The sequence below is a fragment of the Sus scrofa genome, chromosome 1 (assembly GCF_054392235.1).
Source record: "Sus scrofa isolate SSC_HxYL_T2T_F1_AM1 chromosome 1, Sscrofa_HxYL_maternal_Yorkshire_Landrace_v2.0, whole genome shotgun sequence".
In the NCBI taxonomy this organism is placed as follows: domain Eukaryota; kingdom Metazoa; phylum Chordata; class Mammalia; order Artiodactyla; family Suidae; genus Sus; species Sus scrofa.
The window spans coordinates 150,920,978-150,942,894 of record NC_139383.1 but is presented as its reverse complement, the minus strand read 5'-3'; the positions used below and the strand labels follow the sequence as shown (position 1 = coordinate 150,942,894).

General features: G+C 47.0%; 1 protein-coding gene across 7 annotated transcripts in view; it reads right to left on the bottom strand.

Moving 5' to 3' along the window:
* ATP10A (ATPase phospholipid transporting 10A (putative)) overlaps nucleotides 1-21,917 on the bottom strand; it is a 173,791-nt gene that overhangs the window by 37,211 nt on the left and 114,663 nt on the right. For 4 of the 7 annotated variants that reach the window (XR_014815399.1, XM_021098662.2, XM_084976308.1 and 1 more), the window contains exons 3-7: nucleotides 13,585-13,670; nucleotides 6,789-6,895; nucleotides 6,298-6,429; nucleotides 5,154-5,284; nucleotides 2,285-2,537 (exon numbers count right to left, since the gene is read on the bottom strand). Coding sequence is in view for 6 of the 7 variants with exons in the window: in XM_021098662.2 (XP_020954321.2) it covers nucleotides 2,285-2,537; nucleotides 5,154-5,284; nucleotides 6,298-6,429; nucleotides 6,789-6,895; nucleotides 13,585-13,670 (709 nt within the window). In the remaining variant the exon portion in view is untranslated. Of the gene's footprint in view, nucleotides 1-2,284; nucleotides 2,538-2,658; nucleotides 2,849-2,919; nucleotides 3,074-5,153; nucleotides 5,285-6,297; nucleotides 6,430-6,788; nucleotides 6,896-13,584; nucleotides 13,671-21,917 lie in introns of those variants that run through there. The other 3 variants (XM_084976315.1, XM_084976323.1, XM_084976320.1) reach the window with 3 other exon arrangements.

The window sequence follows — 21,917 nt, the reverse complement described above, 5'->3', positions numbered from 1 at the left end:
CACATACCTGCTGCTCCCAACAGTGTGCTGGTGAGTGGATAGCAAGGAAGGGCAGAGCCTGGACCGGGCCAGTGCTGCTCCTAGGCTTGGGCATTAGGGGTGTGGCATCAGCCTCCCAGGTGTACACCTGCCCAGCCCACCTTCCCACAGCAGTGGTCAGATGTTAGCCTGCAAGTGGCCATACCTCAGGCCACTGCCACTGTGTCTGTGCTCTGTGACTGCGTAGCAGTTTCGGACCAGCTGTGGCTGCAGCAATGCCCACAGTGTCCTTGGGGAAGATGGGGATAAGGAGCAGGTGATGCCTGGCCCTGGCCCTGCACTGTCACCAGGACATGAGGTAGAAAAGGACATACCCATGGTCAAGGTAGCCGGTTCAGGTACACGTGAGCTCAGAGCTCAGAGCCAAACTCACTGAATTCATTTTACTAACAAGATCTGAGAGGTGGGATCCAGGGAGCAGCTGCTGATGGTGCTCTGGCCCCAGGGGCCCACTAGTCACTGATGGCAGCTCTACTTTAAAATGTGCTGCAGGAGTTCCTGTTGTGGTGCAGGGGGTTGAGAATCCGACTAAAGTGGCTTGGGTTGCTATTAGGTTGCAGGTTCGATCCCTGGCCTGAGAACTTCCACATGCTATGGGTACAGCTATTTAAAAAAACAAAACAAAACAAAACAAAAAGTGCTGCAGAGACATCTGGTTGTTTCTGTCTTCCTGAGAAATTCTTTCCTATGTCTTCCGGTGGTGGGTAGGTGTCAAGTGGCCTCTGGTTTTGTGCTGAAGCATGTGACTCCTGTCAAAACCCTTCTGTAATCCTACTTGGGATTCTGCCCACAGCCTCATCTCCAGTTCCCAAAGCCTGACTTCAGATCTGGGTCCTCTGACTCCTTTACAACCAGGCTGAGTTCTGTTTTCAGGCCAACGAGCTCTTCTGCGACAGGCTGAGGAATCAGGGAAGAGGGGAGCCAGAGAGGGAGGCCAGTGGATGAGATATTATTCCTGACCATTTATGTGGGGTGTCAAAACATGAAATAAATTGGTTACGTTCCTGTGCCTTCTGTTAATATGATTCATTTTACGTGAGGATATTCGTTCGTGGATATCATGATAATTCTTGGTTTTATAGAACTCACAAAAATCCCATGCTTCCAACATATCATTCCCAACAAACGCCCCTAAAGAACAGATTCTTATTAACCCCCACCCCCACGCCATCCCCTGTTCTGGATTTGCTTTTGTTTCAGTGGCAGGGTTTCTTTGAGCCTCTCAGATGCTCTCACAGGAAAGAAGGGGAGTCCTGGTTGCAAAGAAGATGTCCCCTCAGAGGTGTGAGGGCCCCGGGAATACTACTGTGGTGTGGGGAACCCCTCCTGGTTGGGGGGGTGGCTGGCTCCAGTCACCCCGCAACTTAGGAAGCAAATGGCTCACCTGTGCTTTCAGAGGGATGGAGGCAGCCAAGGATGGGGAAGGAGAGGTGGGAGGCGGGTCTGCCTAAATTCCCTCTAGCTCTCCGGGACAGACATGGACGGACGTTGTATTCCAGAGGAAAGAATGCAGCATAAACTGCCAATGCCCTGCTGAGAATTTTGAGCTGATAACAAGGAGATCGACCAGTAACAAAGGAAACATCTCTTTGACTCTTAGTGTGACAGACAGTGGATGCCTCTGAACTGAATTCCTCACCCAAGGTTGCCCTCCTTGGTTCTGCTTGGTCTGGCAGAAAATGAGTGTTTAAGCCAATGCCCACTACACCAGACAGCGAAGTGAGCAGGGTGCCCTTAGCAATGAGGAGGTGCCTTTGCTATAGATGCTGGTCCAGAGTTGCTCTGACAGCCTTTCTGTTGTTTTATTCTCCTTCAAAAAGCAGCAAAAGCTTTTCTGGCAGGTGTTGATTCACATACTAATTCAAAATCTGGTGATGTATAGAGGGTTTACAGGAATAAATACTTGACTAAACTCACATCTTAAAACCTGTGACCGGGTACTAGTCAAAGATATCAGAATTTAATCAGTTCACCATGTAATTCATAAAGTGTTGGTTGGAAAAGAAAATTTTCAACATGTACTTTGTTCTGTGACTTTTGGAAAGATATACAGACTTCTGTTTGAATATTTCTTTTTTTTTTTTAGTTCATTAACCTAAACAAATAATTTGTTATCTTCTCAGAAAAATAAGCAATCCCTGAAACTGTGTGTGTGTGTGTGTGTACAGAGCACATACAGACACAAAAGCTGATTTAGCAGCTCTCTGGTCAAGCTCAGGCTGGGAGCCCCTGTCCCCAGACTTACCATTCGCATCGTGAGAATATTCAATTCCAGACACAGTGCACCTTCGGAAAACCATCTTATTCTCAGTTAAAGTGCCAGTTTTGTCAGAGAAGATGTACTGTATCTGCCCCAAGTCTTCCGTGATGTTCAGAGCTCGGCACTGCAGCTGCGAGTCTGTTTCTTCGTCATACAACTCTGTGTCCTGGTTTATGAAGTACACTTGGCACACTTTAACAATTTCGATGGAGACATATAAGGAAATTGGGATCAAAACCTAGGAGACATGAGGCACAGAGAATGAAAGAATGACCCTCAGGACCTGGGAGCTGTGGAATCAGTTTAATCTATTTAAATGACAAGTAGCTACAACCAAGTAAGGAGGGACTATACTGTACCTTTAAGAGCTTAAACAGGTTGGTTTAGAGTCAGTATTGGAATGTATTAGGACACTGGCAAAGAGTTTAAACTAGGACAGCCTACGGTGCCACTGCAGAGCGGAAATCCACTATCATATCTGGAAGTATGGTAACCAGGGCTTGGACAGAAGCAAGCGTTTTCATATTACTAAGTTGTGCTTGAGAAAAACTAGGAAAGGAAAGAGAGAAAAGAGGGGAAAAAACACACGTCATAGTCAGAGTCCTTGAAAGCAAAGTCACCTCGCACCCAGGGTGTCCTGGGGTTCCCGCAACAGGAGCTGCCTGTCGCGCAGATACAGCCCCACAGTTCAGAAGAGAGGTTTTTCAGAGGCTGGTTTTACGCCGAAGGACAATTTCCGGGATCTCGTGCAATACAGAGCAGAGCGGAAGCAGGCTTTGAGAAGAATAGTCACAGTTATGCTTTGACAATTCAAGAAGAATCTTCACGATTCAAGAAGAACCTTCACGACATCAATGCTTCAGTTTTTTATTTTTTTGTGGAGTAACAGTATTGAACCAATATTTATGAGCTCAGACTTTCTCATCCAGACTAACCGGGTTCTCTAGATAACTTAAGTAAATGTTAGTACAACACCACCTACTACAGCACTAACACAAGGCTTCTGTTCTATAAAATTTGCATTCATCAAAGAAGACTACTTTGCTTTAGGCCACAAGGGAAGTACAAAGGGGAAAGAGGAGGGAGCGGGATGGACGGGGAATTTGGGGCTGGTAGATGCAAACTATTACATTTAGAATGGATAAGCAATGAGATCCTGCTGTACAGCACGGGGAACTATATCCAATCTTTTGGGATAGAACATGATGGAAGACAGTATGAGAAAAAGAATGTATATATATGTGGTCACTTTGCTGTACAGCAGAAATTGGCACAAGGTAAATCAACTATACTTTAATAAAAAAATTAATAAATTTTAAAAAGGAGACTACTTTGAGAAGTTAAAGGAGACTAATTTGGAAAGTTAACGAAGACTGTTTCCTTGTAGGAAGTACACATGATAAAAGGCAGCAGGGCTCCTCTTTCAGGCAAAGACTAAGCCAATGTTTTCTATTCACTGTATTCCTAAGGAGTGGCAAATATGTTGGCCCCTCTCCACACTAAAAGACCTCAGGGCATAGATTCTCAGTTAGTGATGGGGAATTGTTCCAGAGGCATGTGAACTAACAACAGTAATATAATAATATAACAATAGAAATAATGCCACAAAATGCAATGTGATATCCTGAATTGACTCCTGGAACAGAAAATGCACATTAGTGGTAAGCCTAGCAAAGTTCAAATGCCGTCTTGGAGTTTAGCCCACGGCAAAGTTGGTTTCTTTTCTCTTTTTTTCTTTTTTCCTTTTTACGGCTGTACTTGCGGCATACGGAAGTTCCCAGCTAGGGGTAGAATTGGAGTTGCAGCTGCCAGCCTTAAGCCACAGACACAGCATCGCCAGGTCCGAGCAGCATCTATGACCCACACCGCTGCTTGTGGCAACACAGGATCCTTTAACCCACCGAATGAGGCCAGGAGTTCAACCCAAATCCTCATGGATACTAGTCTGGTTCTTAACCCACTGAGCCACAATGGGAACTCCCAAAGTTGTTTCTTAGTTCTGACCATGTACCATAGTATAGTAATATGCTCACATGAAGTGAAAGACACACCATATTATTTTTTTGCAACTTGTCTATAAAGCTTAAAATTATTCCAAAATAAAATGTAGGTTTTTTTTTTTTTTTTTTTTTTTTTTTTTTTTTTAAGAAGTAACAGAATAGAAAGACAAAATAAAAACAATGATCAAAAAAACCAATCCTAGAATTCCTGTTGTGGCTCAGTGGTTAAAAAATTTGACTAACATCCATGAGGACTCAGGATCCATCTCTCACCTTGCTCAGTGGGCTAAGGATCTGGTGGTGCCATGAGCTGTGGTGTAGGCCACAGACGCTCGGATCTTGCATGGCTGTGGCTGTGGTGTAGGCTGGCAGCTGAGGCTCTGATTAGACCTCTAGCTTGGGAACCTCCATATGCCCCAAGTGTGGCCCTAAAAAGCAAAACCAAAACAAAACAATCCTTTAAAGCCTAGGAATCTTCAGAACAGCAAAAAAGAATTTTAACTTGAAAAGCACCCAAGAAAAGACCCTTTAGATAAATTCAAGTGGGAAAACAAAATGCAACACAGTAGGTGGGTGAATCTGCTCCTCCCAGATGCAGAATTTTTTTTTTTTTTTTTTTTTTTTTGGCTGCTCCCATGTCATATGGAAGTTCCCAGGCTACGGATCGAACTTGAACCATAGCAGCAATGTGAGCCACTGCAGTGACAGCACCAGCAGGATCCTTAACCTGATGCGTCACAGGAGAACTCCTCCCCCAGATGCAGAATTTGTAGAAGGTTCTTAGCAGACCATGATGACTTTAAGTTCTCATCAGAAAGGTAAGGCGACTGTCCTATGGCACTTAGTACTGTTACCTGCAGAACTATTATCATTGTCAAAAACGAGTAAACGGCAGCCGTGACTGGGGATAAAGAGGTACCATCGGACTCAGGGACATCAAATAATGATTTCTTCTCTTGGTAGCGCTGCACCCACAGTCCGTGTCCTGTAGCAACATTTAAAGAGAAACATCATTCACCTACCAGGAAAATAAGAACCCTGCTAGTGCAAATCAAAGCAAAACTCTACAACTGGACATAAGCGCACTAGGGTTTTTGAGCCCGCCTTGCCACCTAAGAAAGCAAAAAACCCATGGAACTGGCACCATGATCAGAGTTCTGGAAGGCCCTGGGATTTGGATTCTGCCTCACCTCATTGTTAGCACTGAATAGCACCATAACTCAGGAACTGGATGTGTGGTCGCAGCTGCCCATGAGAAGCCCCCTGGAAAGGAAGTTCCCATTGTGTGCCTGGCAAAACACTGGTCTCTGTAGGCTCTGGACGCTGCCCATTATAGTTCGTCCCTTCTTGGAGATGTAAAATTCACATTTACAGACTCTAAGAAGCCAACAGCAACTCACATTATTTCATCAACTGAGCCCTGTGCTAAGTGATGACAGAGCCTTCTGCATGCCTCATAGACCTGCACCTTTCACCACTGAGCTCAGAGCTCATGCCACCCCCGTCTGGTGCAGGGTGACAGCTGAGCAGGGACATGGGGATGATCACCTAGCTGAAGGCCCAATGCACTTCCCTTCCCAAAGCAGCTGGCAGGTCTGGAGACCACCAAAGGCTGGAGAGCATCAGAGTCCGTACCACCTGACAGCCTCCTCTTAGGACCTAAAGAACAGGCTTCCTGGTTCATGGAGATTCCATTAGTAGCATTGGTGCTTCTGCTGCTATGATTCCTGTTCATTACCAGGTTACTAACATTTTCTCCCCCTGACTCATTACTACTGGCATGATTAAACCCTTCTCTCACCCAAAAAGCTGCCAACTCGAAAACCACGACTCTGCCAAGCCCATTCTGCGCGTGGCCATAATGATGCACATATCCCCAGAGTCCAAGTCAGTGGTGAGTGTGTGTTAATCAGAGCCCTGGGTCAGGAGAAGTCAGAGGCAGCTGGCAGGAGGCTGTCCAGCAGCACCCACTCACTGTGACCCTTCTGGGAGACTTACCAACCGCAGAAAACAGAGACATACAGATGAGGAGGAGGACACACCAGAGCACGTCGCAGTTCATCTGCCGCTCCAGCTGGCTGCGCTTGTAGCGGGGTCCGCTGTTGTTCAGCAGAGCCTTGGTCTCGTGTCCTGCGGGGAGGACAGAGGGTAAATCAATGCCCAGCAGCTAAGGGAGGGGCTATGCTGACTCTGTGGACTAGACAAGGATGCTGCCATCTAATGACTCTTACGGGATAAGCTCCATCCAAAAAGTAGGCTCTACAATTAATCTTAAATATGTAATCACCTTGGGGAAATGCCTGGAAAGAAACATGCTAAGATGCTAAGAGATGCTAAGAAATACACTAAGATGCTCGTCCAGATAGCATTAGACATTTTGCTTCTTTCTTTCCTGGTTTTCTACAATGAGCTTATGTCCTTTGATAATCAAGAAAAGAACAAAACCATCAGGGAGCAATGCCCAAGAACACCCAGCCCACCAAGCCTACCTGCATATATGACAATGCCGACGACAGCTTCCGTGTTTCGAATGGTGCAGCCTCGAAGCAGCAGGTTTTCTTTATAGAGCCCGGCCTTTTTCCCGTTGTCATGTATGCTGTCAAGGAATAGTTGGCCATTGTCACATGGGTGCATACATGGCCTCGCAGCTCCAGCTGCTCCACCCTGGGAAGGAAAGCCTAGACTGGGGCTGGAGGAGCGGAGGATCTCAGTGGACCTCTGCAGGAGTTGAGATGGGGCTGGTGCTCACAGTAACCAGGCTTCTGGAAACCCCTCCAGAGCCTGATGTTTGTTGACTTACTTTGCCCATGGGCTTTGTGAAATAGGAAATATATGGTTTCATCTCTGCCCCCAGTTCCTACACAGAACTCCTGACACCTATGCCAACAGAGGTGCTGGGACAATCTTTTCTTCTAATAGTTAGACTTGGATTCCAGTTCCTGGCACAGAATTCCTAAAATTCTGGTAATTTCCTAATTGATCAGAGCACTAGGAATATGTTTTGTTCTAATATTGGTTCTTTAAGTCCTCCTGTTCCTGACAAAGGACCGAGACAGTCAACTTCTGGGATCGAGAGCCATCCCCAGGCAGGCAGAGTTACATTTTGTGACATCCACCTGGTGTCACAGAATTGCTTGTGTGGAAAAGACCCATACATCAGAATTGGTACCAGGACCATGGTAGGCTTTTAGCCACAGGGACTGGCCACAGCCAGAGAGGGCAGAGCCAAGAAGTGGTGGATGGAGGTGGGAAGCTGGCCCAGGAAGGCCCTGCCAGGTGGTGACCACCCATGTCCTACTCATCACAGACCACACCGCTCCTCACCAGTACCTCATGCCGTCACAAAGATACAAACATTTCTCTAGAAAGGGGGGGGGTAATGTTTGTTTCAGCAATGCTTTCTTTTTTCTTTTTTGTCTTTTTAGGGCTGCGCCCACAGCATATGGAAGTTCCGAGGCTAGGGATTGAACTGGGACAGTAGCCGCCAGCCTACACCACAGATCCTTAACCCACTGAGCAAGGCCAGGGATTGAACCATGTCCTCACGGATACTAGTTGGGTTCATTACCACTGAGCTGAAACAGGAACTCTGCAGCAATACTTTCCACATCCTATTCTGCTTATAAAAGGTCATAAAATTATTAGAAATATTAATAAATTCAATTTGAAATGTGGTATATTCCATGAGACAATTTTATACATCCAGTTTCACAGCTATTTATTATTTAAAATTTTTAATCTCTCTTTTTCTTTAAATTGAAATATAGCTTATTTATAATGTTGCTTTAGTGTCAGGTACATAGCAAAGTGATTTTTAATTCAGTTTTATATATTCACAATATATAAAACTGAGTTTCACTGTTATTTAGATCCAGAGCAATCCCATGTTGCAGTGGTTTTCAAATTCTTTTTCTTGACTCACTCATGATGGTCACACCCTCATCCCTGTTAGCCAGGACTGTCCCATGCTAGGGCCACAGTAGGGCAGATGAGGTCTCAGGAGCTTGACTAGTGGGTCACAAGGGGGAGCCCTGGAAGCTGTCAGAACTAGAGCAGGATCCAGGCCTAACCTATTTCAGGCAGAGCTACTGCCTTCCAAGAAGCCACCTTCTCACCCCAGGTGGACAGCTCTCCCACACACGCCTACAACCCAAACTCCTCTGCCATTCTTGAAGCTCACCAAGGACTCCTGAATGTGTCACCCCTCCCACCAGCTCCTGGCATGGTGCCCCCTGACCAGGGAGCAGAGTGGGTGTGGAGGGGTACAGGGTCAGAAGAAGCCCGCAAGGATTCCAGGAAAATAGCACTTCCTGCCACATCTGGACCCTGGTCACCGTCATGAGGGTTAGGGCTACCTGTCAACCTCAGACATAACCTGTGTTCCTCACAACCAGGAAAATCATTGTATTTCATGGCTAAGAAAAGACGCTAAATGATAAAGATAAAGCCAAAACACATGTGGGGGATTGGGGGGATGACGCATTTCCTACAAGCCTGTCATTGACCAACACACCGCTGGCACTTCTGCAGAATTCTTGCAATGGAGCATGCAGGAGGAGGGGCGAGGACCCCATCCTCTCTTAGCAACTGCAGAACAGTGTCAAATTTTGCTTGAAAAAGAGATTCAAGTCTGGAAACCTCAGTGCCAGCTAAAGCATCAAGAGGCCCGTGTGGGTAAGACATTACGCACAGGATCCAGCTGCCGCCACTGGAGTCAGAGGATGCCATGGCCGTGGTTCTCTCGGCAACAGCCAGGCACGGAAACCATCTCTCAAGACAGCAATAGAGAGCGAAGCCTCTAAACCAAAGTTCCAGACATGCTTACTCGCAACAAGAGATGAACTCAGCAGAAACAAGAAAAATGCATCTCATTAAGCTTCCTTTCATGTGACCTATACCTTTTAGCAATGATTGTGCTTTCTAATCAGATCAGGCCAGACCAGAGCTGATCACAGCAGATGCATCAGCTTGGACCCCTAGCCGCAGACACCCTGAGATGGGGGCTGTGCTCTCATGAGTGGCCTTGCATCAGAAGGGGAGGAAGGCTGGAGAGTGGTGCTTGGCAGCTCAAGTTCTGCCTTGGTCTCCTGAGGGGGAAAGGCCCTGCCAAGGGCCAACAAGCCCAGGGCCCTGCAGGCACAAAGCTCAACTCCAGGAAGACATGCACGAGAATGCAAGCCCATCACACTGCCCTCAGCACCTCCCTCCTTCTTATGGGTTGACATGTGTCTCTCTGGAACTCATATTTTTATGTCCTAACCCTAGGATCTCAGAATATGACTGCCTTTGGAGTTAGGGTTGTTTCGTTGTTGGTTTTTTTTTGTCTTTTATCTTTTTAGGGCCACACCCACGGCGTATGGAGGTTCCCAGACTAGGAGTTGAATTGGAGCTACAGCTGCTGGCCTATGCCATAGCCACAGCAATGTGGGATCCAAGCCGCATCTGCGACCCACACCACAGCTCACGGCAATGCCGGATCCTTAACCCACTGAGCGAGGACAGAGATCGAACCTGCATCTTCATGGATATTAGTTGGGTTCATTAACCACTGAGCCACGATGGGAACTCCTAGAGTTAGGTTTTTAAAGAGAGAGTTAAGTTAAAATGAGGTCACATGGATGGGCCCTAACCCCATCCAACTGCTGTCTCTTTAAGAAGAGATTTGGACACAAAGACAGACAGGCATAGAAGTTAAGACAATGTGAAGACATAGGGAGTAAGTGGCCATCCTCAAGCCAAGGAGAGGGGCCTCAGGAGACACCAGTCCCGCTGACACCTTGATTTCAGACTTCCAGCCTCCAGAACCACGAGACAATATATTTCTATTATTTAAGCTGCCAGGTCTGTGTCAGCCTGAACAAATGGATACATCCTTTAACATCTAATTTGAGCCAGTGAGAAGAGCTTCTCCAGTTCAGGTCCCCAAGCCACCTGACTCATCCAACCAATCTCTTCGAAATCAAAACTGACAAAAGTGACCCAGGACATGCCCTGTGCAGGTTCCTTGGAAAGTGGCAGGGCTCAGCTCACAGATATCCTGCCTGGCTCTTCTTTCTCTGGAGAGGCTGTATCTCCTGACAGTCTGTGCTCTTGGTACTGGGCTTACATGTCAGTGCTTGTCCATCTGAGTCCCAGCAGGGGAGGAGCTCACAGGGCCTGCAGTGGGGTCACCATCCATCAGTCCAGACACAGAGGTGCAAGGAGCATGAGCTGCCTGGTCTCCCCCACCGCCATGGCTATGGTACAAAAGGCTGGGGACCTTGGACAGCAGCAGCCTGCAGCCAGCCCCTGCCCTGGTCACATCCCTCCAGCGCCCAGGCCTGGGGCTCATCTCTGCTCTACTGTTGCTCAAAGAAGCTCCACTGTTGACTGGTCACTGGGACCAGCAGCCTTGGTGCCCTTCTCCACCCGCTTCCTCACTTTTATATCCACTCAGACATCAGTCCTCGATTTTGTACCCCCTCATGGCTATTTCTCTAATCCCCCTCCTTCTCCCATTATCTGTGCATCAGTGCCCTGATTCAGGCTTCCAGTTATCTCTGCTGGAGATTATAACACAGCTCTCATGACCTGAATGTCACCAGCTTTGATCCCTCCATCCCTTTCTCACCCAGGCACCAAGCGATGTCTCAGGGTGCAGGTTAATTCCTCTTGGTACACATGGCCACTCTGTGCCCCAGGATGGCCCTGCCTGCACGGGTTTGGGGCCCCAGCCATCCATACTGCATGTCTGCCACCCATACTGTCTGTTGGCCCAGAGCAGACTGAGCTTGCCTTTGCCTGAGGGAGTGTGGCCTGCTACCCTGGGCTCACATTTTATAGCTCTCAGGAACTTGCTGATGCTAAGTTCTCTACCAGCCCCATAGCCAGGAGACTCTGTGTTATTCTTTTCTGCTTCCCTGTCTCCATTTGTAGAGATGGGCTCCTTACTTCTAATATTATGCAACCCACACCTACCTCAATCCCTGGCAAATGCTGAGGCTGCCTGCCCCTCAGCTTCCGGGTGGGTCCTGTCCATAGGGGTGTCAGAAGGACATGAGAGAAGTGGACAGAGGCGAGCAAGGATTGAGGCATGCCTCTTGGCTCCTCCTGGGGAGAGTGCCGAGCCAGCTGTGTCCCTTGTCCAGGGCAATGAGCCTTCCCAGGCAGCCTCAACATGAGTCCCCAGGGACCACTCCTCCCCCTGGACCACTGGGCCTCACGGTGACAACAGCTCAGCTGCTCCTAAGCCTTGTGGCTGCCCTAAGCCCTATCCCCTTCCTCGGAAATGGACCCTTGGCTAGTAGCGCCCCCACACACTGGAATCTGAGCATCCGATCTGGTTTGGAGGGTACAACTGACACAAGTAGGGAGCATGGAAAGGAGAGAACTGCTTCCTCTGCTGAGTCCCAAGTGTAGTTTTCTTTAAAACAATAGCTGTTCAGGTTTCTGTTTCTTTATGTAAGTGCAGAAATCACCTGACTGTGTTTTGTGCCGATGTTAGATTTTCTCAAGATGTAAATATCAGTTAAAGGTGTTAGGGTAGGAGTTCCCTGGTGGCTCAATGGGTTAGGGATCTGGCATTGTCACTGCCATGGCACAGATTCAATCCTTGGCCCAGGGAACTTCCGCATGCCTTGGACATGGCCAAAAAAAAAAAAAAAAAAAAGGTGCTAAAAGTAAAATGAAAATATTCCCGTTTTGGAGTCTAGCTGATGTGGTTACATACCATCTCAATGCCAGGTCCATGGCAGACTGCCTTCCTAAATGTCCATCTGTGCCCCCTCCACTGGGCACTGACCTTAGAACGGCATCCCATCCAAGCCAAAGCCTCCTGCTCCTGACTGTTGGGATGGCTTTGTCTTCATTCCTTTCCTCTTTTCCCAAATCCTCTGTCCCATGTTGGCCTGGTGTCTCCCCCGTCTTCAAACATGCCGTCTAGAAAGAGGGTCACCAAGCCTCTATCTTTAGCTTCTACTCGACTGAATTTCTAACACATATATATTTTTTTCGGCCAGCTGGGTTGCTCCACCAGATGCACTTGCCAACTCCTCAAATTCAGGAAACCGCAAACCCCATCTTCCCTCCACCTATAGCCCCTCCTGATCCATACACTCGAGACAAACCATCCTCCCAGCCTCCTCTTCCACTGGCTCTCCCTCCCCAGGGAACATCTGAAATCTCTCCTTGGCCTCTGTTCTGCCTCTTCTCTCTCCCTGCTCTATACTACTATAAAAATACCGTATTACTATATAGCAACATGGTCACAGAAATGTTAATGACAGCAGCAATGACCATATAGTGGCCCATATGTACTAAGCATGCCTCCTTCCAAAAGCTTTCCGTGGATTAAAGTGACAAAGCTTTGTACCCATGACACAAGGGGCTCCTGGATTCTCCCCAGCAGAAGAGGAGTCAAGTTGAGGAGTTTGCTGAACTATCTTGCTGGAAAGTGTGGGCTCCAGAGTCTGCCAGCTTCAGCACTAAACCGGGAATGTTTGATACCCTTGTTGAACACAGCCTTGGCTCCTGAGGGAAGCCCTGAGCACAGCTGACTTAGGGCTGAATCCCCTCCAGGGCTAATCCAAGTCTGGGGCAGGCAATGAGGGTGTGAGATGTGGGCTGAACACAGGGCTTCAGAGAGCTCCACAGACCAGGGGAATGCAGCCAGGGTACAGCCTGGAGAAGGGGGTCTAGCTTGTTCCTTTGGGGAAGGTGGCACCAAAAAAATTACCCCATTAGCAAGCATGACCCTAGAGGCTGCTCCCACCGCCTTACAGTCATCATTTCACGGTCTGTATAAACCTGGCATCTGCTCTGTTCTGCCCATGTGGCCCTGGGGATCTGGGGAGATGCTGAGGTCCATGACCTGTGCATGAAGCTGCTGGGTCTGGGAAATCCACAGCAGGCCAGTTTGAAACAGACGGTGGAGTATCTTCCCCCAGCTTTTACAGATTACATTTTAGCACTTTTCTTACAAGTCTTACCCTCCTTTAGGTAGTTCCTTTAAGAGGTAATCTAACACTTCAAAGTTCTGGTCCATCCTGAGGCAAGAATCAGCAATTACAGCAGGTGATGGGCCATCACTCCCCCTTCACTGTTCAACAATTTTCATTCACTGCCTCCCCCACCCCAGCATGAGTGGAAGCCTATCTTGGACTGGGCACGGGCAATGATGCTGCACGCATCAGCAAAGCAGAAGGCTAGAACTCACACAGAAAGCCGCTCATTGTTCAAGGGCCGACTACATACATATATGTTGTCTGACAAAGAGAAGGGCAAGCACAGGCAGAGTCTGATACTCACATGCACCCACGAAACCTAGTCAGGTCGTCATTGGGCTTCTCACACTCGATTACACTGGTGAACGTCAAAGGATTGAATTCGGAGACCTAAAATAATAGCATGTAGACATTAGAGAGGGCTGGGCTTGGCCTGTCCATCTAAAAGGTGACTGCTTCTCTGTCTTACACCCACAGCAGGGACATTTCATGAAGGACTCTGCGTTATAGCTTGTGCAGAGTCAGTCACACACACACACACACACACACACACACACACACACACACACACACACACACACACACGGTGCCTGGCCCCTGCATGTTTGTTTTTCAATGAGTGACAGCTGTAAGTGAGCCCAAATGACTGTAGCTCTAATGCAAATTAAGTGCATATGAGATGAGAGCAAAGGAAGCCACTGGAGGCAGGAAGGGATGAGTGAGTTTCTTAAGACAGACCAGCACCTTCCAACTTTCTCTACAGATTCAGAGACACAGATTCCATCTGGAAAACAGGAACTTAGAATGGGAGTTCCCATTGTAGCCTAGGAGACTAAGGACCTGATGTTGTCTCTGTGAGAATGCAGGTTTGATCCCTGACCTGGCTCAGTAGGAGATCTGTTGTTGTCATAAGTTCAGGATAAGGCTATGTTTCAAGGAGCCCTGTGGCAGAGGTCGAGGATGTGACCTGGATCCGGGGTGTTGCAATAGCTGTGGCGTAGGCTGGCAGCTGCAGCTCCAATTTGACCCCTAGCCTAGGAACTTCCATACACCACATGTGTGGCCATAAAAAGAAAAAAAAAGAAAGAAAGAAAATATGAACTTAGAATAAAAATATCATTTCTTCAATGTGTGCTAAAAATTCTTCACAGACACTTGGTGGAAAACATTTAAATAAAATAACTAATGTGCAAGCCAACGATTTATTATTCTGCCTGATGAAAAAAACAACAGCTCACCACTTGAAAAGAAAGCCTTTCTTCCACTTGGCATTTGACATTGAGAGATGAAGGAGGGCCTATCTCTCCTGGAGAGGTGAGGAGTAGGGAAGGGGAGTAGGATACGGGAGAGGAGAGCAATATGGGGAGGACAGCTTTCATATAAATAACTGAGCATGATTTGTGGCTTTTTAAAAATCAGCTCACTTTGATGAGGCCGGCCATTGTCTTTTCTCCATCAAGCGTCATAACATTGTAACAAAGGGAACTGTCTTTGCTCACACAATCATATCATCACACACACACACACACACACACACACGTACACACGCAAATGCTAGTGGTTAAAAATCTGAGGAGTGGCATAAACCTCATTGGCAGCCTCCCTGGTAACTACCACTTAGCACGACCATGCCCTTCCCAGCACAGAATAGGGCTGAAAGGTCATGACTCCCAAATCAGTCCTGACTATTTTCCAGTGTGCCCTGTACATGAAAAGAACCCATTACATAGTAGTAGCTCAATTCAACAGCTGGAATGAAAAGTTTTAAAAGGCTCTTCTTGAAGTTCAATTAACCATTGGCCCTCTACCCTTGGACTGAAATGGCCTCTGGCTCTGCTTCAGGGTAAGGCTATGTTTCAAGGAGCCCTGTGTTTAGGGGAAAGGCTTGTGGATTATCTTAGAGCCAGTTGGTTGCCTTTTCCAGAGCAGACATCTGCAGATACAGGGTCCAGGATGGCCATGAAGGGAGTGAGGTTCATGGCAGACCAGGGTTATTCTTGGCAGACTGGGAGGGCAGACTTAAAATATTCTGTCTCTGTTTATTATTCTTTCTCTCTAAGAAAAATGTAACGTGCATGGCTCAGAAACAGTAGAACATTCTGTCTCCGGGGTGTCAGAGCTGCATTCAGAATGTTCTACCAATAACCATGCGCCTGGGGAATGTGCATGTCCAGGGCACGGGATGTCTGGCTTCATCTACCTTGTCTGGAATTGGGAAGGATTTTTAGAACTGGAGGGCTCTTTAGAGACTGTTATGGTTGAACTGTGTCCCCTCACCCCCACTCGCAGAAGTCACTGGTTGAAGCCTTACCTCCAGGACCTCAGAATGTAAAATCATATTCAGACACAGAGTCTCTGAAAAGATAACTAATTTAAAAATGGGATCATCATGAGCCCTAATACAATATGTCTGGCATACTTTATAAAAAGTGGGAATTTGGACACAGACACACTGAAGGAAGACCGTGGAAAGAAAAAGGGAGGAGACACTCTTTGGTCTGCAAGCCAAGGAGAGGGGCTCAAGGAAAGTAACCCTGGAGTTCTCATTGTGGCTCAGGGGGTTAAGAACCTGACTAGTATCCATGAGGATGTGGGTTCGATCCCTGGCCTCACTCAGTGGGTTAAGGATCCAGCATTGCCACAAGCGGCAACGTAGGTCACAAGTGTGGCTTGGATCTGGCATTGCTGTGGCTGTGGGGTAGGCCAGCAGCTGCAGCTCGGATTTGACCCCTAGTCTGCGAACTTCCATATGCTGCAGGTGCAGCCCCAAAAAGAAAAAAAAAAAAAAAAAGAAATCAACCCTGTGAACACCTTGATCTTGGACACTGCAGCCTCTAGCACTTCAAGAAAATACATTTGTTGTGTGGGCCACTCCATCTGTGGTATTCTGATAGGGTAGCCCTAAAAAACTAATACAGAAACCACCTTTAAGATTCCCATTTTAAAAGGGTTTCACATCTGGAGCCCAACTTTTGGATGGGAAAATTCTGCTTAGGTTGATTGTTTCCAACTTAATTGGCCATATCATAATATCTCCATTTAAGAAATTTATTTATGGAGTTCCCATCTTGGCGCAGCAGAAACAAATTGGACTAGGAACCATGAGGTTGCGGGTTCAATTCCTGGCCTCGCTCAGTGGGTTAAGGATCCAGCGTTGCCGGAAGCTGTGGTATAGGTTGCAGACATGGCTTGGATCTGGCACTGCTGTGGCTGTAGTGTATGCCGGCTGCAACAGCTCCGACTAGACCCCTAGCCTGGGAACCTCCATATGCCCCAGGTGTGGCCCTAAAAAAAAAAGACAAAAAGACAAAAAAAAATTTATTTATCCCTGCATGCAATCATCTACCTGTCTGCTTCATACTCAACTGGTTTCAAGGTCATCCAAACTTCTGTCAACTCAGCCCCAGGGCACGAACAGAGGGTCTAGTCTACATTTCCATCTCAAGTACACTAATTCCATTTTTTAAAAAGCAGGAATTTCCACTGTAGCTCAGCAGGTGAAGAACCCAACATAGTGTCCATGAGGGTATAGGTTTTATCCCTGGCCTCCATCAGTGGGTTAAGGATCTGGTATTGCTGTGCAAGTTGTGGCACAGGTGGCAGGTGTGGCTCAGATCCAGTGCTGCCATCCCTGCAGCTGCCACTCCATTTCAACCCCTACCCCAGGAACTTTCCATATGCTGCAGGTGGGACTGTGTTTAAAAAAAAAAGACAAAAGAAAAGAAAGAGAGGGAGGAAGGAAGGAAGGAAACAAGCAGATACAGTTGGGTAACATGAAAAATTTCTGGAGATGGATGGTGGTGACCATTGTTAAAGAGTGGGGATGTACTTATTTTCACAGAGCTGTACATTTAAAAATGGTTGAAATGGTACATTTCGGTCGTATGCATATGTTACCATCAAAAAAATTTTTAAAAGAAAAATATAAACAAACATTGAGAATTGATGGTGAAGAAACAGGTTAATCATCAAGTAGAACCCAGCTCGGAAATCAGGGATTTCGGAGCAAATACAGACAGCATCATGCTTAAGGAACCCAAGGGCACCTCTGTACCCCACCATCTGTATCATCACCATCAATCACAACTACGATGTTTGAACAGCTCAATAGCACCACTAGGAGGTCAGTTTCCTTAGGACCTCTAATGTGGGTGATTAAGGACTACACCCAAGGTCATGCAAGGTCAAGAGACCTTGGAGTAACTAAGGGAGGCTCCTTGGCTTCTCAGACATCCAGCTCAGCTGCTGTCCCCGCTTCGCCAAGACTATCTCTTGTTAACAAGAAAAGACGATGCTCTGTATAATAAGCCAATCAATTCTACAGAAATTCTCAAAGAAACTTAAACAAGTCTTAAAGTTTTCATCTTTTCAAAAACATGCATCAATGAGATATACCCCCTTCCCATCTTCAGCAATGCTGGGGATGTAAAGCTGGAAAACTGGAGTGAAAAGTCAGGAGGCCTGGGATTTACTCTAGTTCTTCTGAGTTAAGAAACTGTGGGCTTCTTCCATCTGCAGAAGATAGATGCTGGAGATGGTGTGGAGAATAGGGAACCCTAATGCACTGCTGTTAGGGATGTAAATTGGTTCAGCCACTAAGAGAACAATGTGGAGGTTCCTTAAAAAACTAAAAATAGAATATCATATGATCCTACAATCCCACTCCTGGACATATATCCAAACAAAACTCTAATTCAAAAAGATACAAACACCCCTGTGTTCATAGGAACACCATTTAGAACAGCCAAGGCATGGAAACAAACTAAATGTCCATCAACAGATGAATGGATATAGAGGTAACAACAGAATATTACTCAGCCACAAAAAAGAATGAAATACTGCCATTTGCAGCAAGATTCTGATTATATTAAGCAAATAAGTTAGACAAAGAAAGACAAATATAATTATGATACCGCTTATATGTGGAATCTAAAATATGGAACGAATGAATTTATCTACAAAACAGAAACAGATTCACAGAGAACAGACTTGTGGTTGCCAAGATAGAGGGAGAGGGGGTGGGAGGGAAGGATTGGGGGTTTGGGATTAGTTGATGCAAACTATCATATATAGGATGGACAAACAACAAGGTCCTATACCACAGGGAACTATATGCAATATCCTGGGATAAACCATAATGGAAAAGAATATGAAAAAAAAGAAATGTGGGCCTCTTGGCACTTAGACTTGGCTCTCGGAGGTCACTGGAACTCTGTGAATTCACTATTCCATGCATGCTGAGGTCATTCCAACCACCCGCCCACCTCAGCTGTGATGGCCAGGGTACTGCGAGGTGCTGCAGAGGCAGCATGACCTGCCATAGTGCTGTCACACCCATGGGCCCTAAGCCAAGCTGCCCGCTCTTTGCAGCTTGGCCACAGCATAGGCAGCGTCCCTGGCCAAGCGCAGCTGACATCACTCACTGCAGAGCCCCCGCATACAAACAAGCACCTTAATGGTAACAAAATATGCATGGTTTCTGCTGTGATTCTCCAAACATTGCTCAAATTTCTCCGGACAAAGCGATTAGGTGAAAAGGGAGAGGCAGTGCAATGACACAGGGAAGTGCCCTGGGCCCTGTCCTTGAACCTGCATTTCTCTAGAAACTGCAACAGCTGAGAAGCTTGTAACTAAGTCACCCCAAAGGGTGGTCCTTCCCCTCTTTCCTCTACAGATGCCAAGCATCCATTTCCTCCTGTTGCTTGGCACTTCCTCAGGTAGAATAGCCAGCTGTGCAGGAGAGGTGTCCCCGGTTCAACCACCCAGGGGAGCGCCCTGTTTAACTGAGCAGTGCCCAGACCAGTCATTGAGTAAACACTTGATTCATCAGGAAGATTCTGTTACCAATCCTATATTCCTGCAGATGCCCTTTGTGTCCATGGTTGTCACAATGCTCTCGCACACAAGGGACTTGGGCTTCCCAACAACCTCCAGCCTCAGCACCATTGCCCCACCGTAGCCTTTGAAGGCTGATCACTGGACATCAGCTGCTGCCGTAAGGGATGAACTCTGCACCTCCACACAGCAGTCAGGCTCTGCCCCGGGGGCGGGAAGGGGGAGGGGGCAAGCTGACCTTGTCGGCTGCCCTGCCCCCAATGAACACCTGTTCCTGCACTCAGGTGCCCTGGAGAGGCTTACACTTTTCCACATGGCTTCCTTTGCCCGCCCTCCTGATTCCACCCAGTTAACTGCTGCCTGAGCTTCAGAATGTGACAGCCCTCTGCTCTAGGTGGGGCAGGCAGATCCTGCTGCTCTGAGCTTGCACACCTGCCCTCCCCCACATTTCTCCTTCACTATCCTCTGGTTCTCTGAGAATAGGAGCTCTGTTTCCTTGAGGCCCGAGCTTGGAGACCGAGATCCCTTGCTTACTGGACACCCCTCACCTGATACAAAGGCAGATGGGGCTGCCAGGGGGGCTGGTAGGGCCTCACTGTGTTCCAGAAAGCACAGCCCCTTTTACAAATGAGTGCAGGAGTTCCCCTTATAGCACAGCGGGTTAAGCACAGGTGTTGCCACAGCTGTGGTGTAGGTCACAGCTGTGGAAGGGGTTCAATCAATGGCCAGGGAACTTCCACAGGCCAAGGGTATGGCCAAAAAAACAAAAACAAAAACAAAACTAGTGCATTTCACTTGATGGCAATATGAAATGATTTCTTTTAGCCTCGAATCTAGCTGCTTATTTATTGACAAAAGGTGAACAACATCTGCATTAAGTTTGGCAAAGCATATAGCCCAAACTAATAGAATAACTACTCCAACCATTGTTTTCCAGTTTCAATCTAAACTATATTTACTACATGCCTGTCCAAGCTGTGGGCATTCACAAAAGGGAGAGAGAGAATGAATGAAGAATGAGTGAACTTACTTAGTGACAACAAAGACTCTATTGCCAAATCAGTATTTTCAACCTGAGAAACAAAATATTGTCTGCCATATCAGTAAACAAAGGATGTCAAAGTCATCAGTGAGTATAGCCACCTCCAAGGGTGAGCTGGTGAGCCCTGAGAAATTCAGGAAGGAAACAAAGAACACCTGTCATCTAGCAGCCATCAGACTGCAGCCACTCCCAATGGTGAGCCCTCAGGATGTGAAAACACAGGATGCTGTCCCCAGACAGCTGAGGTGCATATCAAAGGAATGCTTTCAGTAAGCCTAGATCCTTGCATCTCCCCAAACACAAAAAAGTGCTAAATTCCCAATTTGAGATATCTGGTTTTCTTTTATTAACAGTAATCTTTTGTTCAGACTACCTGCCCTTTGCTGCAAAAACTCCTATATATCCTGACTGCCTCCTGGCCTCCCAGGAGCAGTTTTCTCAGCATTACTTGAGCTGCTGCCTCCCAGGCTTGAAGTCCTCAGTTTTGTTCAGCAAATAAAAAGTATCAGCCAATTTTTAGGTTGTGCATATTTTTCAGTCAACAAATCCATTAACCTGAAATGGGCAAGTGTCTGGTCTAGCACAGCATCCCCTGCCACACAGTAGGTGCTCAGTCAGTTTTTATTAAATAAAAACCTACATGAACCAAAAGTATTCTGGTACTGGAGTCAGGTGACAGCAAATATATCAGGAACCTTAAACCAAAGAATCTTTTCTCTGATCAGTTTCAGACTTAGTGTAACACTGGGAGTTTAATCCCCGACAGAGACACAAATAGACTAGAAATAATCATGAAACACCTGTCATTAGTCTACAATTAATGTAGTGTGCCTGTATCATTTGACATGCCCTAAATGTATACGTGCATAAGGAAGCTGGCACAGCAGCCCAGGACAGAGCTCTAGATGGCAGGCAGCACAGCACGTGAGGGTTTTCTGAGCCACACCCACTCCTGATTCCATCATCATCTCCAGGGAAACAAAGCTGATGGGGACCAGGAGATAGGCAGGCAGCGGGCCTCTGTGGGCTTCACAGGAGGCTTCCAGTACCTTGGACAGATGGTAGAGACCTGGTCTAGGGGTGTCCTACTGCAGACTTCTTATTCTAATTGCAAATTTTCCTTCCTTAAGTCTGGCCTCTAGAGATCAAATGGACTTCCCTTTGTATAAAGGTAGAAAGCAGCCTTTCATTTGTTAAATCTGGCTTGAAAACGCAGGAGCCAGCCCTCCCTTCCTTCCCTGCCTTTTCATCCTTTGCTGGTTCACAGTCAAAAAGCCTCAAAGCTTTAGTTTAGAGGGTGGTAAAATGCAAAGGCTCAGAGTACTGGGTTTGAGCCTGGATTCTCAAAATCAAAAGGCTTTTTTCCCTCTTGGCTACAAATGCCCCATATTGCCTTTGTGGGCTGTGATTGCCAGCAGAGCCCCGCTCTTTCTTTTATCAAATGTGTTAAGAATATCTAAGGGCTGGCTGTGCATTCAGACAGTTAAGCAATACGAGTTGTTTTTATAGAAAACCAACTTCAAAACCTAAATGAGGGCTGCTCTTTAAAAAAGCCCTCTTAAAAGAATCTGTACTTAATCCAACATGGTGCCACTGCATAAAACATATCTGGATCTGCACTGCTGAGCTGATCTGCTCTGCTCTGCCACGTGACAGGTCTGCTTCCAACCACAGGGATCCTGTCCCTCTTTCATCACCACAGGTAGGTGTGACGTGTGGGCACAGACAGAGCAGCAGGGTGTGAACCTGTCAGGCTTTGG